Consider the following 14,964-nt stretch of genomic DNA (forward strand, 5'->3'; position numbering starts at 1 on the left):
ACGGGGAGGAGAGCTGAAGGGCAGGCGGTGCTCCCCAGCCCCATGGAGGCTCGGTGGAGCAGTGATGCTTCTTCCCAGCAGCTTTGCCTTTCACATCTCCCGAATTTCTCAATTTCTCCTTTGCTGAGGAGGGCAGTGGCTGCCTCCCTCCCCTGGCGGCTCATTCCTCTGGTCTGCCCTCCATGGGGTCACCTCTTGGAGCTGTGCTCGTTTACCTTGCAGAAAACCCGGGGATGCAAAGACAAACGGTGCCTGGCGGTGCCTCCACAGAGCGAAGCCGCTTGGCTCCGTGGGCCCCCTGGCTGTCCCTGCCCCGCACTTCTCCCCCAGATCCCATGCTGGTTCTGCATTCCCCACTCACCCTCCATACCAATCCCTTTGGTTTTTGGGCAGAGAGCAGCAGTCCCACCCCCTCCCTCGCCCCCCCACAGCCCTCCACGTGGCTACAGCATCCTGATGCCACGCGGTCTCCTTGGTGGGGTGGCTCTGGGACAGGGATGCATTTGCTGCTCCAGTTATTAATGTGCCGAGGTGATGCCGTGGTGCAACCCCTCTGTGCCAGCAGCTGTGCAGGAACCATGGCCAAGGCCAGCACAGGGACGGGACGTGGGGACACAGAAGAGATGGCATTGCCAGGATGTGCAGTGGGAACCCCAGGACAGCCACGTTGACCCCATAGCAGAGCACAGGGCAGGGAAGCCCTTAGGGCAGGGAAGCCCCATCCCCTGCAGCCACCACCCCATCCCCTCAGCCCACGCCGTGACACCGTTGGCTCTGCAGGACGACGATGCCAGCATGGCAGCCCCACGGCCGTGAGCCCCCGGGATGCAGCCACTGCTGTTTGCATCTGTGCTGCAGCAGGAGGATTTGCAGTCTAATTAAACAAATCCTTCATCTCCCCGGCAGCGGCCGAGCCAGGCGGGGGGGGGGAAGGGGGGGGTTAAGGGGGAGGGAGGCTGATTTCTCATTCCTTCACTCACCGCCTGATGCCACAGATGTGTAACGCTTCGTTTTCCAAGCTCGGCCCTCCGGGGGGGTCTTGAGCAAATCACAAAATTCCTTCACAATTAGGGCGAGCCGGGCAGCCTGCAGTTAACACCGCTCCCGCTGAGCTCCTTCTGCTCCATCCTCGGAGACCGCTGGGGCTGAGGGCACGGAGACGTGGAGGCGAGAAAAGCCGACGGAGCTCCAACAGCATCCAGCAGCATGGGATGCTTGTCGGCATGGCAACCGTGCATGGGATGCAGGGGGATGGGAACCCCAAAGCGGGGAGGGGACCACAGGGACCTCATCTCCTGTGATGCCTTTGTGGGTACAACACCTTCTCTGCTGCACAGCAACTCTTTCGCAGGCTGCAGGGAAGGGGGAGGTGTGAGCTGGAGCTTCATGGTGTCAAAATCCAGCAGATCTTCTCCAAAGCATCTGGAAATGCCGTGGGTGATGGGAGCAGTGGGGCCTCAGCAGGCAGCATCACTGCTGGGAGCAGAGATGGGAATGTTCCTGGTGAGAACAGCCTGACCCGCTCTCAGCACCCTCCCCTCAGCATCCTCTCCAGCAGCAGGAGGGACCCAGCCCTGGTGCTGGGCGGGCAGTTTTGGGGACAAGACACCAAAAGGGTGACCCACGGGCAAGGAGAAGAGACAGGAACACGAGGCAGGACTGGATCACCCTGGTGGGTCACCCCGCTGAGGGGTTTGGCACCAGTGCCAGGCTTTGCTCCTGGCCCCGAGAGTGTTGTTGGACACTTATCTAAATTAAATCTCCCCTTCCAGCGTGCCTGCTTTGCCAAGGTTACGGGGTCATCCCTATGCCTGCAGTTCCCTCCCTGCCATTGGGGACCAAACCCCTATGGCACAACCTGGAAAATCCCACTGCGGATGCAGACACAGCGTGGCACAGGGTGAAGGAGCACAGTGGAGGTGGATGGAGCCGCGGCCCTGCAATCTGAGGGCTGGGAGGCGGAAGGAGACCCCAGCCGTGTTCCCCCCGGTGCCATGCAGCTCAGTGGTGGGACGCACAGCCCCGTGCCCTTGGTGGGTCCCTCTGCAGCACCGCATGCAGCGCACGCCCCGCGCCGTGCCGGCACAAGGGGTATTTTTAGCTTGGAAAAGCGCCACGGAACTGGAGAGTGACATTGGTTGGAGTTCGGACCGCCGGCCCGCTTCACCTTGCAGTCTCCTCCGGAGCCGCCCTGCCCGGCGCTGTGTCCTAACGGCACTGCTGAGCCCTTCCTCCTGAGCCCACCGTGCACCCCGCAGCTGAGGGGACCTGGAGTGCATCACTTTCCCCATAAAGATGAAAGGATTTGGCTCCAGGAGCGCGTCCCACTGAAAATGTCCTTTCTGGCTGTTTTAAAGTTAGAGTTGGTTCAAGTGCATTCAGCTTGGAAAACAAAATTCCCAAAGGCAGAGCTCATGTTGCGTTACCATTTTCCCTTAGAAAATGAGTGAAAATGGCCAAATTCAGGTATTTCTGAGCAGCTCTGCGGCCCCATGCTCAGCAGCCCTGAAGCTCTGAGGGATGCAGCCGCAGCCCTGTGGGGACACACAGGGACACACAGGGATGGGGCCATGCTCAGCCACGCTCGGGAGCATATCTTCTGTGACATTAATCTCACGCCCCATTAGCTGCCTCCAAATGTTTGCACAGTGAGAGCAATGCCTGTGTCCAGCCTGGGGGCATCTGTCCCTCTGCAAGACTTTGCCACCCCAACAGCAGAAGGGAGAAGCCCAGTGCTGGCAGCCGGCTTGGGCTGCACATCCCCAGGCTGCATGAGCTCCTGCAGCACCAAACCAGCAGCGATGCTGCACAAGGAGCTGCCCGCTGCCCTCCCTCATGTCCCCTCCGTGCCACCAAACTGATCTTCCAGCAACTGTTCATCCTGAGATGGATCCAAAGAGCCCATTAGCCTTTCTGCAGGGAAAGAAAAAAAGGGATAGAAAGATGTTTTTGAGGCCTCAGTCTCTTGGACTTGTGCTGGCTGGGAAAGCATGACAGCATGGGTCAGGCAGGATTAGATCCACAGCCGTGGCACTGTGGGGGCTGGGCAGCGGAGAGGGCTCAGGACTGGGGGGCAGGTTGGCACAGCCCTCCCCAGGGCTCTGGACCCAGGCAGGAGTTCCCCAGGGGAACGGTTTGATGTGGGCTTGGAGATGGAGAAGGGAATGGAGAAGAAATCACGTTGGCTGAGCAGCCCCAACCTCCGCTGCTGTTGGCAGGGTCTAGCACTGCTTCCGTGATGGGAACAGGACAGGGACGCTGGGGATGCTGAGGATGGATGTGTGCCTCCAGGGGTGGCTGCACCCAGCAGCTCTGCTGCTCAAAGGGAAACCTCCCTCAATGCCCCACTTTCCCCGTGGGCTGAGCACAGAGCTGCCCCCCTCCTCCCGCCGGTGTCAGCTCAGCTCACCGCTGGGATGGAGCTGCTGCTCAGCGCTCGCCGTGTGCCCCGGGCTCCAGATCCCAATCACAACCTCACGGCCCCATCAACGTTAATGGCAACAGTAATCGGAGGAGACTCCTGCCAGCTCCGTGCCAGCAGGGCTGCTCCTCCCGCACACCGCCCCGCAGCGCCGTGCCCCCCCGGCCCATGGCTGCACTGAAGGACCCTCCTGGGCACCGCTCTGCTGGCTGTCACGTTTCCCTGCTCCATCAAAGCCAGCAGGGTGGGCAGGAGAGTGCAACGCAGGGTCCAGCAGAGCGTTGCTGAAATGCAGGGTCCCCCGTGGGGTGAGGGGGACGTGAGGGGGGGGCGCGCAGCCCTACAGCCTCTTGCCATACAGCACCGTGTGGGGTCCCTGCAGCGATGGCTGCTCCCAGCCATGACTAAAATGTGATTAGTACAAATAAACGACATGAGCCAGGTGTGGTAAGGAGAACGAAAAACCTGAGCGACGTATCCCTCAGGAATCACTTATTCTGCACTTTTCTCTTTATTAATACTGTCTCCTTCTCACATATTAATCACAGAAGGCCCCCAGAGGCATTGCGTGCTGCTCAGCCACCCCAGGTGTTGATGTCAGCCCACTCAGCCCACAGCTGCGCTCCCTCTGCCTCAGTTTGCCCACCTTCATGGCTGCCCCCATTTGTTTTTTCCCTAATGGGGGGCAGGAGGCTGTGCTAAGGAGCTCACCTGCCCCTAATGAGGGCAATTTCAGGAGTTGGCATGTGATGAGCAGCTGAGAAAAGCAAGATCGCAGCCACGCTGTGCCCTCCCCGAGCGTCCCTACACCTGCAGAGCTGCCTCAGACCCCACAGCCAAGCAGAAGAAAGGATCCCGCAGCCTGTGGGGGTGGCAGACCCTCCGGCGCACCCCCACCCTCCGCACATCCCCTGCTGGCACCCGGAGCACCCTGTAAACCTTTCCCTCTCTGCGCATCCATCAGCCCTGGCCGTGAAACTGAACACATCCCAAGACCGGTCCGTGTTCCCCCCCTTCTCTTCGTGCACCTCCCTTTCCCCGTGCAACCCCATAAACCCCCGCACTCCGCCACGCGGAGTCCCAGCGGAGGTCGCGCCCTCGGGGGAAGCGCCCCGACGGCCGCCCGGCACCGCGCACGGCGGAGCCCCCCGGGTCGGGGGGTGCCGAGGGCGGGCGCCTCCCCGCACCGTGCCCGCCTCCTCCCCGTCGCACCGGCCCGAAGCTCCGCCCGGTTCCCGGTGCCCGCAGCCTGTCGGCGGGCTCCCGCTCGCCCGGACTATGAGGAGAGGGGCCGGCCGGGGGGCGGCGGCGGTCCCGGTGCGGCGGGAGCCGGTGCGGGGGAACCGCCGCCACCGGCCGGGTCATGCCCGTGCGCCCGGGGCGGCGGGGCTCCTGGCTGCGGCGGGATGGGCGCGCTCCGGACCGGCGCCCGAGCCTTCCTCCTCCTCCTCCTCGGCTGCCTCCCGCCCCGGCGTGGCCCGCTCAGGTGAGCGCAAAGCGCGGTGCTCTCCCTCCTCCGGGACCCCCTTAACCCCCCCTCTGGGAGCCGGGTTTCCCCGGGGACTTGGATTTTCCCAAACGGGACCAAAACGTCCCCTGCCAGTCCTGCGACCGGACCCCCACTCGCGATTCAGACGTCCCCGAACAACCCGGACCCTTCTTGTGGAACCCTCCCCATATTCATCCTTACCCCCATCCCCGGCGCTGGGACCTTCTCCGGGACCCGGAATCCCAGGCACTTTGCCTGCACGGTGCCGCCTGTCCCCTGCAGCCCCCAACCCGGGGCACAGCCCTCACCGAGGTGGGCTTAGGGACCACCAGGCGATGGCCCACGCAGCTTTTTCCTATCACAGCAACGCCCCTGAGGTGCTCAGACCTTCTCTCAGATCAGGGATTTATTTTATTTTATTTTATTTTTATTTTTTGGTGGGGGAGAGGGGGGCTCAGGGCAGTCCCAGGTCCCATGGAACATTTTAGGTGGAGGACCTGAAGCCCCGAGTCCCTTCATCCCTCTCTCTACCATCTCTAGATGCCACAGGGACAAGGTGGGATGCAGGGCACAGGTGGGGGGGCTGCAATGCCCCTGGGGCTCCCTGTCCTGATGTATCTGGGGCAGCGTGGGAGGGATGCAGCCTTTGTGGTGAGGAGGGGGAAAATTGCATCCAAATGTCATCATTTCACCATCGGAAATCGCTTCCATCGGGATGGTTTTCTCAGGCAGATGGGAGTGTTTTCCAGCCCCACCGTTCCCTGAATGCATGGGGTGCTGTGCTGAGCACCAGGGCCCTCAGGGGAGGCTGTGCCCTGTAAGCTGTGCCCAGCGACATGCAGCTCAGCTTGCAGCAGAGCCTTTGCCCCCAGCTCTGGTACTCAGAGGAGCAGAGATTCTTCCAGGGATGACTCCCACTCCTCTGAGCACAGGTAGGAGCACAGTGTTCAGCCTGCCCACAGCCCCAGGAGAACCCCAGCTCCCTCCCTTGCTTGTGGCAATGGGGTCTGCAGCCTCAAAGGGGAGCAGGACACACCAGCAGCATGCTCAAAGCTCCCTTTGTGTCCAGAGATCTCCGGCTCATTCCTCTCCATCACAGCCACATGCCTGGCAATGTGGTGAGCGAATGTCTCTCGCATTGTTCCTTGAAATGATCATTATAAACTGACAGAAGGAGAGGAACTGGCAGGCGGAGATGCATTCACGAAAATATCCCCTCCAAGGTCAGTTTAAATAAGTCTCCATCATCACTGGGAGTGCTGCGTAGGAGAGCTCATGTCAGCTCCTCACCGTGGCTGGGCTGATCCTCTCTGGCCATGTCACCCCGCAGTGCCACCATCCCCTCTGTGCTCCTGGTCACCTCCTCACTGCCAGGGCAGCCACCGCTCGGGAGGTGCTGCATCCAGACAGCCCCCATGGGTCCAGACAGGGGCTGGTGAATTACCCAAAGGGACAGCCCAGTGTCCACAGCTTGAGGCCTGTGTTCTGTCCTCACTGTGGGACACCTGGCCCCAAGCACTTCCCAGCCATGGCTACGAGGCATGCTGGGGCTGGTGCACATCCTCCCCTGGGCTGCAGGGCTGTGCCTGGAGCTTTATGGTGCTGGCAGCCAGCTGAGCCCCCACTCTGCCCGCAGGCTGGTCTCAGGGAGGGAGGAGATCAAATCCCACTCTCGCAGTGCACCCCAGCCCATGTCACCCTCTGATTTCCTGGACAAGCTCATGGGACGAACTTCAGGGTACGATGCCCGGATCCGACCCAACTTCAAAGGTAAGGGGAGGATGTGAAGATTCTGGGGCTGGCAGTCCCCCACGCTTAGGGCTGCCCAAACCCAGGGGATGGAAGTAGGGAAAGGACCCTGACCCACATTCCTCTCTCCCCAGTCATACCTGTGCTTCTGTGCCTGCTTTCCCATGGCAGGGTGGGGGGGGTTCCCCTACGTGCACCATGGGGTAACCACAGTGGACACAGGGCTGCTCGGCACACACAGGGTGCAGGGTCTGTGCTCACACCATCATGGTGCTGGTCAGCAGTGAGAGCTGCACGCTGCCTGCTTGTTTTCCAGGTCCGCCCGTCAACGTGACGTGCAACATCTTCATCAACAGCTTTGGCTCCGTCACCGAGACGACCATGGTGAGGGTTTGGCAGTAGGCTCCTCTGCAGGGGATGCTGCCTGAGGGGTGTGTGTGTGTTTCCCAGTGCCAGAGCCGTGTCTGTGCTCAGGGCTCCCACAGATCCCTGTGGAGCCGGAGCACTGTGACAGGCTGCTACCCCCAACATCCTCAAATGCACAAGGATCTGCACTGGGGAAGCCCTATAAAGCCCGTTTATGCTGCTGCAAAGCCTTCAGACCACCAACCTCCTCCTGCTCCTCCTCCCCTGGCTCTTGTGGCTCCCACTGACGCAGTGCCCTCTGCTCCAGGATTACCGTGTGAACGTCTTCCTGCGGCAGCAGTGGAACGACCCCCGGCTGGCTTACCGTGAGTACCCCGACGACTCGCTCGACCTCGACCCCTCCATGCTCGACTCCATCTGGAAGCCAGATTTGTTCTTTGCCAATGAAAAAGGGGCCAACTTCCACGAGGTCACCACCGACAACAAACTGCTGCGCATCTTCAAGAATGGCAACGTGCTCTACAGCATCAGGTGCCGAGCCCTTCTCCTTTGGCACAGGGCTTGTCTCTTGACCCCATTGGGCATCTTTCAGTGATTCTCTCTTTTGTCTGCCTCCTGCAGGCTGACGCTGATCCTGTCCTGCCCCATGGATCTCAAGAACTTCCCCATGGACATCCAGACGTGCACGATGCAGCTGGAGAGTTGTGAGTGCCTGGGGACGTTCGAGCCTTGCTTCATCCCGTGGCATCCCTTCATATGCCATCTGTCACAGAGTTAACATAAAACCATGACACCATCCCATCCCAAAAGCTAGCATCTCTGTGTTTCTGGGGGAGCTGAGCAGGAAAGGGGAGGTCATTTGGTGTGGGGGTGAATGGGCTCATCCCCACTGACCCGTGGCTCCATCCATCACCTTTCCAGTTGGTTACACCATGAACGACCTCATCTTTGAGTGGCTGGAGGAGCAGGAGGCTGTGCAGGTGGCAGAGGGCTTGACCCTGCCACAGTTCATCCTCAGGGACGAGAAGGACCTGGGCTACTGCACCAAGTATTACAACACAGGTGAGACCCCCAGAAACCCCTGACTGCCCCCCAGCATGGCACAGACCCCCTCACCCACGCAAGGCTGGATTTTTTTTTTGCAGGCAAGTTCACCTGCATTGAAGTGAAGTTCCACTTGGAGAGGCAGATGGGCTATTACCTGATCCAGATGTACATCCCCAGCCTGCTCATCGTCATCCTCTCCTGGGTCTCCTTCTGGATCAACATGGATGCAGCGCCAGCGCGGGTGGGCTTGGGCATCACCACTGTGCTCACCATGACTACTCAGAGCGCCGGCTCCCGTGCCTCTCTGCCCAAGGTCAGTGCTGTGGGCACAGTGCTGGCCCTGGAGGGCTGGAAAAGACCTCTAGGATCCCCAACCCACCCCCACCATGCCCACTGACCATGTCCCTCAGTGCTTCATCTCCACAGTTTTGAATGCCTCCAGGGATGGTGACCCCACCACCTCCCCGGGCAGCCTAGATCACCATTCTTTCAGAGTACACGTTTCCTAACATCCACTGTTTCCCAATATCAATGGACCAACAACAGAGATGACACAATTACAGGGTCTTATCTTGTTTTTTTCCCAATGGAACCACGACTCAAAGCCATCTGGCACAAGGGATTCTCCTCGGGAGAACTTGGCTTCCTGGAGCTTTGAGCTGCGCAGCTCTGGGAAGAACCTGAGAGCTGTGACTGTGGGGAGGGACGCAGCCCCACAGCTCTGACCCCTCTCCCCTCGCAGGTCTCCTATGTGAAGGCCATTGACATCTGGATGGCTGTCTGTCTGCTCTTTGTCTTTGCTGCTCTGCTGGAATACGCCGCCGTCAACTTCGTCTCTCGGCAGCACAAGGAGTTCATGCGCCTGCGGCGGCGGCAGCGGAGGCAGAGGATGGTGAGTGCCTGCGGCCGCTGCTGTCACCACGCGTCCCTCAGATGATATGGGGACCCCCGGCGCTGCCATCCCCGGGGCTGCAGGGCTGTCTCCTATGGCACCTTGGGGAGCTGTGGGCATTGCAGTTCTTCTGCCTGCCGGGCAGCACGGGGAGCCCAGAGCATCTCCCTGCCCTGCGGGATGCCCAGAGCTGAGCCTTGCTGTCGCAGAATCACGGAACCGTAGAATAGCCCAAATTGGATGGGACCCATAAGGATCACTGAGTCCAACTCCTGTCCCCTGGAGCAGGCTGATATTACCCGTCCCAGTGTAGGGGGACAGCCCAGCGCTGGCTGCAGGGAGGCACCGTGCCCTGGACAGGGAGTGGATGTGGTGCACGGCCCCAAATGGGTGCCATCCTCCTCCCGCCCTGGGAGCTGTTCCGCTCTAAAAAGGCAGGAAAAAAAACAAGGGTTTCTTTTCCTTTCCCATGTGATGCTCAGGGAAAGCAGCTGGTGCCTGCCCTGCCATATGGTGACACTGTTAGATGCAGACCTCCATGTAAAAGCCCCATGGATGTGCCCCCCAGGCTCCCAGTGCCCCCTGGCTCAGAGGCTGTGCTGCCGGAGGGGCTGCTCTCCCCCCACGTCTGCTCTCTGCCCACAGCAGGGGCAGAGCCATCGGTCACGCGCTGTCCTGTTTCTGTTTGGTGCCAAAAGGGCCTGAGCAGCGGGACGGTCAGCCTGGAGTCCCTGGGGCAGTCGAGCAGCCTGCACAGCAGCGAGCACACCTACGCGACGCTCTCGCAGCTCTCCAGCTCCAGGGTAAAGCACACCCCTCCGGCAGTGCACCCCTGCACCCCTCTTTTCCCCCGAAAGGAGCCCCCAGGAGCCCTTCCCACAAGTGAAGGTGCAGGAAGGAGCGGGGCAGGGATGTGCACGGGGCACATGGCCATGGGGACCAGAGACATATTTCACCGGCTGCTTGGAGACACCCTGCTCTGCGCCTTGGTTTCCCCTGCTGTAGAACAGGGCCGAATGCAGCCCCCTTTGCAGCGGAGTGAACCATGCTGGGGCAATGAGCTCCTCAGCTCCCTGCCAGCACCTGGAGCAGGACGGGGGCTCTGCCTACCCGGATCACCCAGTGCAGTGATCTCCTCTTCCTGCAGTGGCTCAGCATGCTTGGGTACTTGGCAGCTGGAGACGTGGGGAGGAGACACGGCAGGGAGTGGTGGCACAGGGCAGGCTGCCCAGTTTGGACAGAGATGCTGGGGGACAAGGACATCCCAACTGTCCATTGCTGGGGCTGCTGCAGCCCCCTCTGTGCCCCCATCCTGCTGTGCACTCAGTGAGCACTCTGCAGCAGGGAGCACAGCTCAGCGGCACACGAGAGCACATTTCAGCAATTTCAGCCTCTGCTGCTCTCCCCACTGGGAAATACTGCTTAGCCGGCAGAGTGCTGAGTTAAATAAAGATCCCCAGCTCTCTGCATGAGAGCCCCTGGCTTCGCCCATGCGCCTCGGTGGGCAGCGCTGCTTGGAGAGGGCATGGGGACCTGAAACCCACACTGCTTGTGGGCATGGAACAAGGGGGATGTCCTCAGTTCCAAGTGGGAACACCCGTGGACACACACAGAGTGTAAATGAGCCGGGCCAATGTGACTCCCTAATGAAACAGCTCACTAATGAAGCACAGCTGTTGGTGGGGAGGAGCGCAGGCACTGCTGGCCTGTGGGGAGGCAGCAAGGAGGGTGAGGACAGAGCCTCTGTTGCTTGGCCCCATCCTTTGTCACCCAGCAAGCAGCCCTGGCTCTTGAGGGGATTGGGGGGTCTCTGATGGCAGCAAGGCTCCTGCGTCCCTGCACAGTTCTGCCCCAGCAAGCTGTCTGTTCACCAGCACACCTCTACCCTTCAGCAAGCAGCTGCTGCAACAGTGCCTGCAGCCCCAGCACCCCAATGCTCGCAGCGCCCTTCTGTGCCCTGTACCCCATATGTACCCCTACGTGCTCCACACTCTTGTGTGCCATACACCTCTGTATGCCACGCACCCCCATCCAATCTGCATCCTCCTATGCACCCTTCACCCCATGGGCCCTCTTGCCCCCCGTCCACCCCAGGTACCCAAGTGGATGCTGAATGTTCTGGGGCTGCCCACAGATTCACTGGGGCAGTTTAGAGCACGAGGTGTTGGCAGGCAGGTGCTCACCAGACACCCTCGTACCTCAGACTGTGCTCCTCTGGGCTTCTGCCTGCGTGCCTCAGAGGTGCAGAGAAAGCACCAAACCTTGCACTGGCACCCTCCAAGCAGACAGCCACAGCTGGCACATACACAGAGCGTGCAGCACAGCCCTGTGCCCTGCAGGGTGCCCGGCTGACAGCACTTTCCCTCTCCAGGAGGAAGAGCTCATCCGTGAGAGCCGCTTCTACTTCCGAGGCTACGGGCTGGGCCACTGCCTGCAGGCAAAGGATGGGGCTGGGGAGGGTCCTGGAATCTACAGCCCCCCCCCACCCAGTGCACTGCTGCGGGAAGGGGAGACCCTGCGCAAGCGTTACGTCGACCGTGCCAAGCGCATCGACACCATCTCCCGAGCCGTCTTCCCCTTCACCTTCCTGGTCTTCAATATCTTCTATTGGGTTGTCTACAAAGTGCTGCGCTCAGAGGACATCCACCCGGTGCCCTGAGGCCCCAGAAAGGCCCAAGGACCTCTTGGCTGAATGCTGCCATGTGCCTGGAGGCTGCGAGCAGGTGTCAGACTGCTGTGTCACCGAGCCACAGACAGCAGTGAGCTGGGCAAGGGGCTGTGCTCCTCTCTCCCTGCACAGCCCACAGCTCTGTGGTGGGAGATGGTGGGCAGCCCCAGCCTTGCTGACACCACCCCCTGGCTTCTCCCTCAGTCCCAGGCGTAGTGTCCCTGGGTAGGCTCCCTCCATCTGCTCTTCCACCAGAGAGGAGAGCATCCGAACCCTCAGTTTAAAAACTCAGCAAGGCTTCCAGACCTTCAGACCTGGATATCCTCCATGCTTAGCAGGAAATAAAAGCAGTAGGTGACGCTGACGTAGGTCCTACAGAGAAACGTGTTGATGCTCTCCTTTCCCCCACTCACAGCAAGCCCAGGTGGGGCACAGATCTTTGACGGGGTACTTTGCTGCAGCCCCACAAGTTCTGTGGGCAGGACGGAGATGGGATTTGTCCCTTTCCTCAGCAGCCTTGGGAACACCATGGCACAGCAAAGTGCCAGGCACCATGGCAGGGGACACAAACAAAGGGCAGCGCAGTCCGGGCAGATATCCCACCCTCAGCCCCAGCATCCCTCCCTGCTCCTCAAGCAGGAATTGTCCTCTCCCTCTCTCCAGTAACCAGGAGCCCCCAGCACCCACTTTCTCAGCCCCTGCAGAGCCACGCACTCATTTCACAGATGGGGCAAGCAGAGGAAAAGCATCCCCAGGAGACACCAGGGGTCCACCAGGATGGGTGATGATGGTTCCATCCCATTGCCACTGCCACTGTACTGTCCCAGGAACAGCCTCCAGAGATTTGTTTTTTTGGGGAAGCCCATTTGGAGGCACAGGTCTCCACTGCCCACCCACAGACCCAAACAGAGAGGTGCTGGCACCCGCAGGCCAACCAAACCTCCAGCAAAGGTGGGATTTTAAACAGCATTGATCTTCCTACACAAATAAAGTCTGTCTGGGATTTTCAGCGGTGTGTCGGGGGTTTCTCTCTGCCCAGAACCCCACATCTTGGAGCAGCTCCCAGCTTCAGGAAGGAGGTGGGTGCACCAGCCTTGTGGTAATGGGAGCCATGCGATTATGCCCAGACCTTGTTATCTCCATTTATCTGAGGGGGTTTTGCCTGGGGAACAGGACCCAAAGAAGGGCAGATGTGAAGCTCCCCATGGTGGAGCTTGGATACCTACACACACTGAATGTCCCATCCCTCCCTTTGCAGCCGGCTTGCTGGGCAGGCGCCAGCCTCAGAAAGCTGCCAGCTGTCCTGGGGGCTTACGCCAGCCCTGCGGTGCCACCCTGGGCCAGCGCTCCCATCCCCAGCTGGTGTGGGGGCAGGCAGAGCTCACAGCTGACGGCCAGGCTCATAAGCAAACATCAATCTCCCTCTGTGCTTCCAGCCAAGTTTCACAGATCGGCTCTGTTGGGTGCCCTGTACCTCACAGCCCCATCACCCCGTTGAGCCCCAGCGAGGTTTTTGTGATAGAGAGGGGAGAAAGCAAAGTGGAGACCTGCAGTTCAGTGATTGGTTTGTTCTTTTGATGGGAGAAACAAAACCCTGCGGCACTCCTGTGTTCCTGCTCTCCTTTACTCAGCATCAGGTCTGGGTACCTGGGAGCTTCAAAGGGGAGAACAGCTGGGGTCAGCCCCAGAGCACCCTGATTGTAGGAACAGACACTTCCCAAAAAGAAAGGAAAAAGAAAGAATTTTAAAAAATGAATTGCAAAAACCCAGCATATCATAAGATAACCTGCAGAAATGGCATGCTCTGGCTGCAGCCAAGCAGAGGGAGTCCTCACTCAGGCACCATGGTGGGAGACACTTAGTGGAGCACTGCCACCCCACAGCCCTACAAGCACAGATCTGGTGGTTTGTGCCACCTGGGGACCTTTTAGGGGCCAGCAGCAGCAGCACCCAGCCCCTACCAGAGCTCTCAGCAGCCACAACGGAGCTGGGAGCCCCTCCAGCCTGTGGTCCCAGTGACTTTCCATGCCCCAGGGCTCACCCAGGCTGGGGGTGCAGCATGGGTAGCAGCCATCCCCTGGCAAAGCCCACACTGACTTCAGATGGAGCCAATTTTCCTTCTCCTGTGTGACGCTGCACATTCAGGACATGTCCCAGCCGCTATGGGAAGCAGCAGTGGGCACAGGACCAGCAGCGGCGGCGGAGTTAATTGCCGGTGTAAATGGAAGCTAATGGAGTTACGTTGGGGTAATGTGACTCCTGGAAAGTAAAATCAGAATAATCAGCACTGGCAGCTCGCTGAGCGCCTGCCAGCACAGCACTTACAGCCCAGCAGCTGCAGATGCATGCGACTTGCCTCCTGCTGCTGCGCATCCATGGGTGCTGGGGGGAAAAGGCCCTGCTCTGTGCTTTTATTCACAGAATCACAGAACGGCCCGGGTTGGAAGGGACCTCAAGGATCATGAAATCTCCAACCCCTCTGCCACAGGCAGGGCCACCAACCTCCATATCTGATAGTAGGCCAGGCTGCCCAGGGCCCCATCCATCCTGGCCTTTAACTCCACCAGGGACGGGGCATCCACAGCCTCCCTGGGCAGCTGTTCCAGCACCTCACCACTCTCATAGTAAAGAATTTATTGATCCTCAACCCTCAGGGATGGGGCAAGGATGGTCCCCAAACAGAAGGGACAAGCAAGGGAGGGCCGGGGGTCGGCAACAAGCAAGGGGCAGATCCGTAGTGCCCCGCAGCCCCGGGAATACGGAAAGCAGCCCAGCTCCGGGCTGTGGTTTGGCATAAGGAAAACAAAGCCATGAAGTTCTGTGGTGTGTTTTGTCCCACTCGGAGAAGCCGTGCCCTGCAGCCCCCCAGGGCAGGGGGAGGACCCCGCGCCCAAACAAAGTGCCATTATCTGACCGCGGTCTCTGAAGGTCTTTTGTTCCCTGTGCGCACCAGAGCGGACATCGGAGGACACCTAGCGAGGAGGCCGCTCCGAGGGCTGCGTGACAACAGAGCTTGCGGAGATCGCCACCTCACACCCCGCCGGGCCGGCCCTGCTGGAGATCGGCTCTCGGGGCACGGAGCTCTGGCTGGGTGCGAGCAGGATGCGGGCCTCACCGCAACACGATGCTGCGAGGGCATGGCCCGGCTCTGCCAGGCCCCATCCCCCGCCAGACACCCGCTCGGAGCGGGCCCCGAGCCCCGTACACGGAGCCCTGAGCCCTGCGCACGGTGCTGTGGGGCGCTCTGTGGGTGCCGGGTGCGCTGCGAGCATTGCGGAGGGAACGGAGCGCGAGGGGACGGCGCGGCCGGATGCGCCTACAGGGCACGGGGC

At 60.4% G+C, this 14,964-nt stretch overlaps 1 protein-coding gene across 2 annotated transcripts; it reads left to right on the plus strand.

The window, feature by feature from the left end:
- Positions 1-4,641: 4,641 nt before the first annotated feature.
- LOC100541401 (glycine receptor alpha 4) lies at positions 4,642-11,623 on the plus strand. Of its 2 annotated transcripts, XM_085230384.1 has the most exons (10): positions 4,642-4,907; positions 6,547-6,680; positions 6,976-7,043; positions 7,333-7,556; positions 7,647-7,729; positions 7,947-8,087; positions 8,171-8,385; positions 8,815-8,964; positions 9,663-9,767; positions 11,336-11,623. In XM_085230384.1, exons 1-10 carry the CDS (start codon positions 4,828-4,830, stop codon positions 11,621-11,623), a joined length of 1,488 nt encoding a protein of 495 aa, XP_085086510.1. In that variant the 5' UTR covers positions 4,642-4,827. The 2 variants fall into 2 exon arrangements, with proteins under 2 accessions (XP_085086510.1, XP_010713332.2); XM_010715030.4 differs by lacking the exon at positions 9,663-9,767.
- Positions 11,624-14,964: the final 3,341 nt, after the last annotated feature.

The sequence above is a fragment of the Meleagris gallopavo genome, chromosome 9 (genome assembly GCF_905368555.1).
Source record: "Meleagris gallopavo chromosome 9, MGAL_WU_HG_1.1, whole genome shotgun sequence".
NCBI lineage: Eukaryota > Metazoa > Chordata > Aves > Galliformes > Phasianidae > Meleagris > Meleagris gallopavo.